This window comes from Oncorhynchus gorbuscha, linkage group LG05 (assembly GCF_021184085.1).
Source record: "Oncorhynchus gorbuscha isolate QuinsamMale2020 ecotype Even-year linkage group LG05, OgorEven_v1.0, whole genome shotgun sequence".
Lineage (NCBI taxonomy): Eukaryota > Metazoa > Chordata > Actinopteri > Salmoniformes > Salmonidae > Oncorhynchus > Oncorhynchus gorbuscha.
In genome coordinates, this window is record NC_060177.1 from 75,687,941 (window position 1) to 75,699,970 (window position 12,030).

At 40.2% G+C, this 12,030-nt stretch overlaps 1 protein-coding gene across 1 annotated transcript in view; it reads right to left on the reverse strand.

Annotated features, from left to right (window-relative positions):
* The window catches only part of LOC124036506 (secreted frizzled-related protein 1-like), a 31,641-nt gene that overhangs the window by 13,595 nt on the left and 6,016 nt on the right, over positions 1-12,030 (reverse strand). Inside the window, exon 2 of the mRNA XM_046351176.1 lies at positions 8,206-8,286. Within this exon, the coding sequence (XP_046207132.1) occupies positions 8,206-8,286 (81 nt within the window). The remainder of the gene's footprint in view (positions 1-8,205; positions 8,287-12,030) is intronic.

Consider the following 12,030-nt stretch of genomic DNA (forward strand, 5'->3'; position numbering starts at 1 on the left):
TCCGCCGGATTGACAGGTTCCCGCGCCTCAGCAGAGGTGACCCGTCCACCTCTGATCTCCATCATCCCCATTGTCATTTTGGTCAGCGTCCTGTGGCTGGAGCCGCGCGTCAGTCACGTGTGCTCCCTCTTTGGCCTCTAGGTCACCAGGCTGCTGATTATTGCGCACACATGTCACATGCCTCATGACACTCACCTGTACTCCATCACCTCCTTGATTACCTGCCCTATTTATGTCGCTCCCTTTGGTTCCTTCCCCAGGCGTTATGGTTTCTGTTTCAGGTTCATGTCTGTGCGTTGTTCGTGTTTCTTGTTTTGTATTATGTTTCGTTCTTTTATTAAATGATTCACTCCCTGAACTTGCTTCCCGACGTTACACCCCCTATCTTCCCATTCTTACACCCTCTATCTTCCATTGCCAGAAAAAGGAGAGTCCCAGTGGCTTTCCAGGTATTAACAGTGCCTATGGTAGGGATTAGGACCTTCATCAACCATCTCTGGTCCCTGAAAAGTCTCTGTGAGGAGGCTTAGTGTTAAATGAAACCAAAATGGGCAGCTTTCATAATTAGCGAGTCATAAAATAATTTCTATGCCATCCCTGAAACCACTTTATCTGGATAAATCCAGCTCAAACTGGATTCAGCTGAACTTTCTTTGCATCTTGGTTGTTTGTGTGCATAATCTCCCTTCCAGCCAAAGTGTATATAGTACAGTGACTGACCAGCTAGGCTATGGCACTTAATGTTTTAACTTAACTTAACTTGTTTTAATTTAACTTAACTTAACTTCAGTTGTGCCTTCAGGGCAGTTAAACTTGAAGTTAATCTAACACATTCTGGGCATGTGTTTTGGAAAACTATTCTCCCCAAACTATCATCTGACACGAGTTATAATCATTTCACAATTTTCCTTTCAATGTTACCAGGGCGAAAATAGGAAATAATGCAAAAACAGCAAGCTTCAACTGTCATTCTATATTCAACATCATCTCCATCTGTCAGAGGTCACAGGTTTGGACAAATTCAGAGCAATCAAACTCTCTCCATCAATCAGGCAATGCTGTACATTTTGTGGACATCTAGGCTGCAACCTTTGTCTCCGAAACTCAACCTGATTTCCTCTCCCGGTTTAAAAAGCAAGACAGGCTTTCAGCCAGCTCAGATGGTGTCATAAACCCAGCAGGAAAACAACCATGGAATAACACAGCTCTGGCACATTCACAACCATGGAACCTGTCTGCCCCCATGACCCAATGAATGCATCCCAAATGGCAACCTATTCCCTACATAATAGAAGCCTGGTCAAAAGTAGTGCACTATGTTCCCTGGTCAAAAGTAGTGTACTATATAGGGAACAGGGTGCCATTTGGGAAGCAACCTATGTAATCAGTTTATAGCAGGGCCAGGGCTGCTGCACTTTTATTTAACGCGTTAGAATGGGGAGGGATGGATGGTGCAATTGCCTATACCACCAGAGAGAAAGTATCTGTCTGAAGTAGAGCAGGGTGGGTTTGAATTGAAGTGTTCTGACACTGTAACAAAGAGCTGCAGTAATAACAGATTAACTATGGAGATAAATCACAGTGGGGAAAAAGTGTTGAGTTGGATGTACCATAAAACTATCAGCAGGTCAGAGATCACCAATTACTCTCTGTTAAGAAACAGATTCATGAAATCAAAACTGGTTGGTGTTCAGAGATACATGTAGATGAGAGGGCTTAAGTGGGGTTGAATGGTGGGACTAAAAATGACAAGATAACTAATGTAAAATATACTGTTTCCGTAAAATGTATATACAGTGCATTTTCTTAAGTTACAGCTAAAATTGATGAAAAAAAATATTATCAATCTACACACAATACCCCATAATGACAATGTAAAATGTTTTTTTGTAAATGTTTGCAAATTTATTAAAAACAATAGAAACTGAAATAACTTATTTAGATGAGTATTCAGAACCTTTGCTATGAGACTCTAAATTGAGCTCAGGTGCATGCTGTTTCCATTGATCATCATTGAGATGTTTTTACAACTTGATTGGAGTCCACCTGTGGTAAATTCAACTGATTGGACAGAATTTGGAAAGGCACACTCCTGTCTATATAAGGTGCTACAGTTGACAGTGCATGTCAGAGCAAAAACCAAGCCATGAGGTTGAAGGAATTGTCCCTAGAGTGCCGAGACAGGGTTGTGTCAAGACACTGGTCTGGGGAAGGGAACCAAGAAATGTCTGCAGTATTGAAGGTCCCCAAGAACACAGTGGCCTCCATCATTCTTAAATTGAAAAAGTTTGTAACCACCGAGACTCTTTCTAGAGTTGGCAGCTCGGCCAAACTGATCAATCAAGGGAGACGGGCCTTGGTCATGGAGGTGACAAAGACACCTCCATGAGGGTCACTCTGAGGGTCACGAGGGTCACTCACTTCCTGAAGGACAACCATCTCTGCAGCTCTCCACGGTAGAGGGGCCAGACGGAAGCCACTCCTCAGTAAAAAGGCACGACAGCCTGCTAAAGGACTCTCAGACCATGAGAAGCATTATTCTCTGGTCCGATGAAACCAAGATTGAACTCTATGGCCTGAATGCCAAGCGTCACCAAGCGTCACGAAACCTGGCACCATCCCTACGGTGAAGCATGGTGGTGGCAACATCATGCCATGGGAATGTTTTTCAGTGTCAGGGACTGGGAGACTAGTCACGATCAAGGGAAAGATGAACGGAGCAAAGTACAGAGAGATCCTTGATGAAAACCTGCTCCAGAGAGCTCAGGACCTCAGACTGGGGGCAAAGGTTCACCTTCCAACAGGACAATGACCCTTAGCACACAGCCAAGACAATGCAAGAGTGCCTTCGGGACAAGTCTCTGAATGTCCTTGAGTGGCCCAGCCAGAACCCGGACTTGAACCCGATCAAATATCTCTGGAGAGACCTGAAAATAGCTGTGCAGCGACGCTCCGTATCCAGCCTGACAGAGCTTGAGAGGATCTGCAGAGAAGAATGGGAGAAACTCCCCAAATACAGGTGTGGCAAGCTTGTCGCGTCATTCCCAAGAAGACTCGAGGTTGTAATCGCTGCCAAAGATGCTTTAATAAAGTACTAAGTGAAGGGTCTGAGAACTTATGTAAAATGTGCTTTTTCAGTTTTTTATACATATGCAAAAATGTATAAAAAACAGTTTTCGCTTTGTCATTATGGGGTATTGTGCGTACATTGATGAGGGGGAAAACACTTTAATCCATTTCAGAATAAGGCTGTAACCTAGCAAAATGTGGAAAAAGTCAAGGGGTCTGAATGCTTTCCGAATGCACTGTAGGTTCATGACTTTTGTGAAACAGCAAAGTGGAAAAATATATGTCAAATAGAAATCAAAACTGGATGTTATTCAGAGATAGGTCGGAAGGGTTGAAGGTAGCTGAAGGATGGGACTAAAAACAAACAAAATATAACTATTGTAAAATATACTGTGTCTGTAAAATGTATATAGTATGTATAAGCTGGAAGTAGAAGCCTAAGTGTTTTTGTCGTCCATTAGTTTACTCTAATTAGGGAAGGGGTGTTAGGGTTAGGGGAAAATAATAAAGGAAAATATATATACACACATACATACAATAAAAATAAACAAATTAATCATGATCTCTGAGGGACCAGGGACTGGGAGTGGTTTAAACTAGCTAGATTGTTATTTTCCTCATGGTTGATCATGGTCACCAACACGTAACATTTGGTTAACTGAACTGTTGATTGTTTTGTTTGTCTTTGCATCTTCACTCTTCAATTGGAGCTGAAAATGCAGTTCAGTTACTCAGACAAACTGCGGTCCCTACTCAAGTCACTGCTAAATGGCATATATTATAGTACATACAGCATGGTCACACAGACCTTCAAGAAACATCCCCTTCTACTTACATTTTTTAAATTTAATTGATCTATTCCTCCATGACTTTTTCAAACACATGTATTCTTCCTCTGCCAGATTGTCTTGTATCCAACCACAAAGCATAAAACAACTCTTGCCTCATCTCAAAATACTCCAACTTCATCAAGATAAATTCTCCTGAGAATGTCAAAACTGATTGTGAGATTGGAAGGAGGCAATTATTCATGACTTCAAACAATGGCACACAATATTAATAAGCCTCTCGTTCACACTTAACTTTCATGTTAAATGAGAACAGACCTTTCGCAGTGAGATGTTTCCAGGAACTGAGTGTTTCAGTGAGCAAAAATGCTCATTCTGTGCCAGCAGAGGCATTTTTTTGACATGATTAGTCCATGCAGATTAATAAAACTGACCTCGATGTAAGTCTCAGATTCCTCCAGCTTGCTGCCCTGACTGAGGTAACCTATCAACTACACAGTCTGAAGTTAGTCAAAATGTACCTATACCAGGCCTAAGGTTATGCTGTGGTCTCTACAGTACATGTAAATATATGGGTATATACATGTACCATTTATGTGAATAGTAGTGATAAAAAATGATTGATTCAGCATCCCTTGCTTGCCAGGCAGGCATGATATTTCATAGTGAAAGCCTAGAGTAGTGCACTTAACTTATCAATCGGTGTCTATTATAAGCTATCCATTTTGGTCTGACCAAAAGTGGCTTGATGAAAGCGTAATAATAGATTGGCTCTCAAGTCACGACTGACATGACCAGATGCTTTGTTGAGGTCAAAACAGATCAAATCATGTCCTAATTGCTTTCACATTTTACTCATATCTCCCTCCTCTGACAAAAATGTATGACAGATCTTTCACACCATATAATAGTTGTTTTCGAGTCAAGCCCAACCTTGCATCAGTTTTAGGGCAAAATAAGAAGGGCTCAAGCCAGTTCGAAGGAACATCACGTCAGACAAATTATAATGAAAATCATCTAAATCTGCACAATGTTAATGCTTTAAAAAAAAACATGACCTAATGTTTGTCCCTCCAGAAGTTTAATCAAGCTAAAACTGTAGGTTACTGCTTACATTATTGATTAACCTGTGGCAGCCATCTTACTTATTTTTTTCTTTTTTCTTTATTTAACCAGGCAAGTCAGTTAAGAACAAACTCTTATTTTCAATGATGGCCTAGGAACAGTAGGTTAACTGCCTGTTCAGGGGCAGAACGACAGATTTGTACCTTGTCAGCTTGGGGGTTTGAACTTGCAGCCTTCCGGTTACTAGTCCAACGCTCTAACCACTAGGCTACCCTGCTTTCTCATTTCTTTAGTCAATTAGAAGATCTCTAGGGAGCATAAACATTGCTTGTTTACATGTTGCCCAACCGGTAGAGCAAAGCAAAGTAAACTAACCACCATATAGCCCATGGCATTGCCACACTGCAAGAAGATCAGCTCATCAGCTCCTGACAGTGACCTAAATGTCACCCTATTACCTACATAGTGCACTACATTTTAACAGAGCCTTTTGGGCCCTAGTCAAAAGAAGTGCACTTTATAGGGCATAGTGAGCCATTTGGGACATAAGCCCTGTTTTTTCTCATGGGAGTTGGGACTCTCCCTTTGTGGGCCACTCCTGCTGTGATTACATCTCATGGATGCAATAACAGTCTCATTTAACCGCCATTGTCAGCGGCCATGCTCAGTCTGCCTGGATAAACTCAGGCATCAAGCGTTAAAAAGATTATGACAAGAAATCAAAACAAAATCTATCTTAATCATAGATGAAACAGACCAATAATGTGCCACTCACTCTTGGCAAACCAGGGAGGGTTTCTGAGGACATAAAAGTGAGGCCCATCATTACAGTGTAACAATGGGACACTTCATTTAATAGACCTAACTTTGTATTAGCTGTTCCTGAGAACCACTCTGAAAGAAAACTTGTTTTTAATGCACAAAGTCTGTCTTCCCAACGTCTGCTGCTTGGAATTGATTTGGAAACCACCAAAAATGTGAGAGGCCAGCTACAAGCAATAAAAAATAAGGCACAGCATCCTGTAAACTTGTGCACATTCTCACTGCACACAATCAGTGTCTCAAGGTGGGTTGAATTTACAGTGTCCCTGCATGCGAGAACCTATCAATGCATTTTAATTGCATTCAAAAACAAAACATTCCAACAGCTGTTGCTTCTCTGCATTGACACCCTGTGGATAGAATGGCATAAAGACATGTCCATACATGTGACATCAGTCCCATGTGACATCAGACAGTCTGTGATATGGACCAATAGGAATTAAACTTTAAAGGACACCTCCAGAATACCAGACAGCAAAACAAACATACCGATTTACAGCTTTAAATACCTGCCAAATAAAGACTTTAGGGCCACAATTCGATAGTTACAGAATATTAGCCTTTAAATGTTTTTATTTATTTTTATTTAACCTTTATTTAACTAGGCAAGTCATGACTGTGGTAATACATATGTAAAGCTATGAGAATTAAGCATCAGTTGTATGAGCAAGAAAACAAGTTTAACTGTACTTTCTCAAGAAAAGCCTGCCTTATCTCAGCTCACTGGTCACCATAGCAGTACCCACCGGTAGCATGGGCTCTAGCAGGTATATATCACTGGTCACCCCCAAAGCCAATTCCTCCTTTGGCTGCCTTTCCTTCCAGTTCTCTGCTGCCAATGACTGGAACGAATTGCAAAAATCACTGATGCTGGTTACTCATATCTCCCTCACTAACTTTAAGCATCAGCTGTCAGAGCAGCTTACAGATCATTGCACCTGTAAATAGCCCAACTACCTCATCCCCATATTGTTATTTATTTTTTTGCTCCTTTGCACCCCAGTATCTCTACTTGCACATTCATCTTCTGCACATCTATCACTCCCGTGTTTAATTGCTAAATTGTAATTATTTCGCCACTATGGCCTATTTATTTCCTTACCTCCCTAATCTTACCTCATTTGCACACACTGTATATAGACTTTTCTATTGTGTTATTGACTGTGTGTTTGTTTATTCCACGGATAATACTGTGTTGTTGTTTGTGTCGCACTGCTTTGCTTGATCTTGGCCAGGTCGCAGTTGTAAATGAGAACTTTGTTCTCAACTGGCCTACCTGGTTAAATAACGGTGAAATAAATAAAATACTCAGACAGAACAACTACCCTGAGCACTGTCTGAGAGTAGGCTCTGTGAAATGTTGGTCAAAGCCACATAATTTCTCCGATAATGAAAGTTTTTTTTAAACAATAATGTCCCATCCATCCAACAAGCATGAAATTGAGCAAATCTTCTTGAAAATGAAACTATTCTTTGCTGAAAATATGCTTGGACCTTAGAAATGTAAAGCATGTTTATGCTCATTCATCACTATGCTAGTAAAGCAAGTTTATGTTCATTCATCACTATGCTAGTAAAGTGTGTTTATGCTCATTCATCACTATGCTAGTAAAGCGTGTTTATGCTCATTCATCACTATGCTAGTAAAGCGTGTTTATGCTCATTCATCACTATGCTAGTAAAGCGTGTTTATGCTCGTTCATCGCTAGGCTAGTAAAGCGTGTTTATGCTCATTCATCACTATGCTAGTAAAGCGTGTTTATGCTCGTTCATCGCTAGGCTAGTAAAGTATGTTTATGCTCGTTCATCGCTAGGCTAGTAAAGCATTTTTATGCTATAGAGTAGTAGAAGAAGGTGGGTTTGTATTTTCTTCACCTTGTAAATCTACAGTCAGCTGGAACTAAATCCATGAGCCTCTATGAGACTTAATGTCGAACTGATCCCTTTTTCTGTTTTTCTTACAGTTAATCTATATTAACTGGCTTTTCTTTTCAGAACCCTTCTGTTTCCAATAGACTGGTTGACCCCACTAAAGACCTCGCTTTTAAGATCATACCAAGAGATGCCTGTGCAGTGCTATGGGCCATCATCTATAGCTGAGATAAGCAAAAGGCAAGAGTCGGGAATGCATGTAAGTAAGAAAACCTAGTGCCAAGAGTGTCACTTTAAGTTCTCTAAGCTTGATATGTAAATATCTTACTATGTACTTTGTCGACATAAGGTGGGTGGGAGGAAGGGATCATTAGGTCTGTCTGAGGCATATATTCCAGAGCTTTAAGGATAAACATACTGTTGTAGCCTACTGTATGTGGTTCCAGGTGTATAGGCTACTATCCTGTGGTGTTGGCAAACATGATCTACAGGTATGGTAGCCCATAGGAAAACATGTCATGACAAAACGTGTGTGTGCATGTGTATCATCGGTATGTAAATGGTAGTGTTAGGGTTAGGAGAAGCTTACCAAACTCGCTGGCACACATGTGCTCTAGAATGATGTCTGTTTTCATTTCATTGTCACATGGGGGACATATGGGGGAATAACCTGTGAAAAGGAGGGAGGAGAGACAGTCTATTTAGAGGGTAAGACATGTAGCACTGACACAGTAATCTACCAGTTAACATAGCTCTGAAAAAAATGTAACAAGACTGAAAGGATCAGCAGGAAATCCAGTATCCTCAAAACAGGATTTCTAGAATACCTACCAATTCAAACAGCTGTCAGGCAATACAACTGAATCCCTAACAGACCCAAGCATTGTTCACACCTCTATTTACTTCAACATCAGCTCATTTCCCATGGTAGTAACACCGTTTTACCACCTATGTCCCTGCCTGTGCTTCACATCAGTCTTGCAGACAAAATCTTATGTAAACACCTACAGTACAGTTCAAAGGTTTGGGGTCACTTAGAAATGTTCTTGTTTTAAAAGAAAACCACATTTTTTTGTCCATTAAAATAACATCAAATTGATCAGAAATACAGTGTAGACATTGTTAATGTTGTAAATTACTATTGCACCTGGAAATGGCTGATTTGTAATGTAACGGCTGATCTGCATAGGCAAACAGAGGCCCATTATCAGCAAGCATCACTTCTGTGTTCCAATGGCACGTTGTGTTAGCTAATCCAAGTTTATTATTTTAAAAGGCTAATTGATCATTAGAAAACCCTTTTGCAATTATGTTAGCACAGCTGAAAACTGTTGTCCTGATTAAAGAAGAAATAAAACTGGCCTAAAATAACGTACTTTACTCAGAAAAATAAACAGCCAATAAATCCACGCAGGGATAACAAACCCCAACACAAAAGACTAACACAAAACCAGGAACAATCACGCACAAAACATAATGGGAACCAGAGGGTTAAATAGGGAAATAATAATAACGTAATGGGAACCAGGTGTGTACAAGACATAACAAATGGAAAAAGAAACGTGGATCGGTGGCAGCTAGAAAGTTGGTGACGACGACTGCCGAACGCCGCCCGAACAAGGAGAGGCACCAACTTCGGCGGAAGTCGTGACACGAATGCACACACGCACACACACTAGGGCTGGCACAGTTACTATATAAGCGTGTAACTTACGGTTATGGATGAAGACCGCCGTCATGAAAATAAAATAACCGTCATCAATAGTCTTTCTTTTTTTGGAAAAACAGAAGACTGAAGACTGGTATTGTGGTTTGCAATAATTTACATGATAATTTAGAATGTTCATTCAAATTATGCTAACTGATGTGGCTCATGCAATGGAATGTATGTTTGTAATGTCAGTTGAGTTGAATCAACAAATCACAGCACATACTGTATTCATGGGTACACTTACTGCTTTTACTTCCTGCTTTGCTCCTACGGGCACACTTGCAGTGGCCGCCAGTCCAACCATTATGCCACCATTGACTTGAATGGGGACACCCCTTTATATGAATTATATTTCTATGGCAGCACATGCAGAGGAGAGGAGAAAATGTGATCATTTGGGTGGCCAATTATCATCATCCAAAATTCCATGACTGTCACAGCCCTAACGCACACACAGCCACGCACACACGCAGATACACATACAGTTGAAGTCGGAAGTTTACATACACTTAGGTTAGAATCATTAAAATGTATTTTTCAACCACTCCACAAATTTCTTGTTAACAAACTATAGTTTTGGCAAGTCGGTTAGGACATCTACTTTGTGCGTGACACAAGTAAAAAAATTAAAGAAAAATGTTTACAGACAGATTATTTCACTTATAATTCACTATATCACAATTCCAGCGGGACAGAAGTTAACATTCACTAAATTGACTGTGCCTTTAAACAGCTTGGAAAATTCCACAAAATTATGTCATGTTTTTAGAAGCTTCTGATTGACTCAAATGATGTCAATTAGCTTATTGGAGATGTACCTGTGGATGTATTTCAAGGCATACCTTCAAACTCAGTGCCTCTGCATGACATCATGGGAAAATCAAAAGAAATCAGCCAAGAAAAAAAATTGTAGACCTCCACAAGTCTCTTTAATCCTTGGGAACAATTTCCAAACGCCTGAAGGTACCATGTTCATCTGTACAAACAATAGTACGCAAGTATAAACACCATGGGACCACACAGCCGTCATACCACTCAGGAAGGAGACTCGTTCTGTCTCCTAGAGATGAACATACTTTGGTGAGAAAAGTGCAAATCAATTCCAGAACAACAGCAAAGGACCTTGTGAAGATGCTGGAGGAAACAGGTACAAAAGTATATATATATCCACAGTAAAACGAGTCCTATATCGACATAACCTGAAAGGCAGCTCATCAAGGAAGAAACCACTGCTCCAAAACCGCCATAAAAAAGCCAGACTACGGTTTGCAATTGCACATGGGGACAAACATTGTACTTTCTGGAGAAATGTCCTCTGGTCTGATGAAACAAAAATAGAACTGTTTGGCCATAATAACCATTGTTATGTTTGAAGGAAAAAGGGGGAAGCTTGCAAGCCGAAGAACACCATCCCAACCGTGAAGCACGGTGGTGGCAGCATCATGTTTTGGCGGTGCTTTGCTGCAGGAGGGACTGATGCACTTCACAAAATAGATGGCATCAAGAGAAAGGAAAATTATATGGATATATTGAAGCAACATCTCAAGACATCAGTCAGGAAGTTAAAGCTTGGTCGCAAATGGGTCTTCCAAATGGACAAACATACTTCCAAAGTTGTGGCAAAATCGGTTTAATTAAGGACAACAAAGTCAAAGTATTGGAGTGGCCATCACAAAGCCAAGACCTCAATCCTATAGAAAATGTGTGGGCAGAACTGAAAAAGCATTTGCGAGCAAGGAGGCCTACAAACCTGACTCAGTTACAGCAGCTCTGTCAGGAGGAGTGGGACAAAATTCACCCAACTTATTGTGGGAAGCTTGTGGAAGGCTACCCGAAACATTTGACCCAAGTTAAACAATTTAAATGCAATACTACCAAATACAAATTGAGTGTATGTAAACTTCTGACCCACTGGGAATGTGAAAGAAATTAAAGCTTAAATAAATCAATCTCTACTATTATTCTGACATTTCACATTCTTAAAATAAAATGGTGATCCTAACGGATCTAAGACATGGAATTTGTATTTGGATTAAATGTCAGGAATTGTGAAAAACTGAGTTTAAATGTATTTGGCTAAGGTGTATGTTAACTTCCGACTTCAACTGTACATACACATTCCCTGTTACGTGAGACTTTTAAGGAAGATTCAGCCTTATTAATCACTGTCAGAACAGATTGTGAAGAATAAGTATGTGAATCCTTTGGAATTACCCGGATTTCTCTATAAATTGGTCATCAAATTTTATCTGATCTGAATCTCAGTCACGGTAATAGACAAACATAGTGTGCTTAAACTAATAACACACAAATTATTGTATTTTTCTTGTCTATATTGAATACATAATTTAAACATTCAACAGTGTAGGTTAGAAAATGTATGTGAACGCCTAATCTAATGACTTTTCCAACAGCTAATTGGAGTCAGGAGCCAGCTAACCTGGAGTCCAATCAATGAGACACAGAATTTGAGTTTGCTGTTCACTTGAAGCATTGCCTGATGTGAACCATGCCTCGAACAAAATAAATCTCAGAAGACCTAAGATTAAGCATTGTTGACCTGCATAAAACTGGAAAGGGTTACAAAAGTATCTCTAAAAGCCTTGATGTTCATCAGTCCACGGTAAGATAAATGTTTTATAAATGGAGAAAGCTCAGCACTGTTGCTATTCTCCCTAGGAGTGGCCGTCCTGCAACGATCTG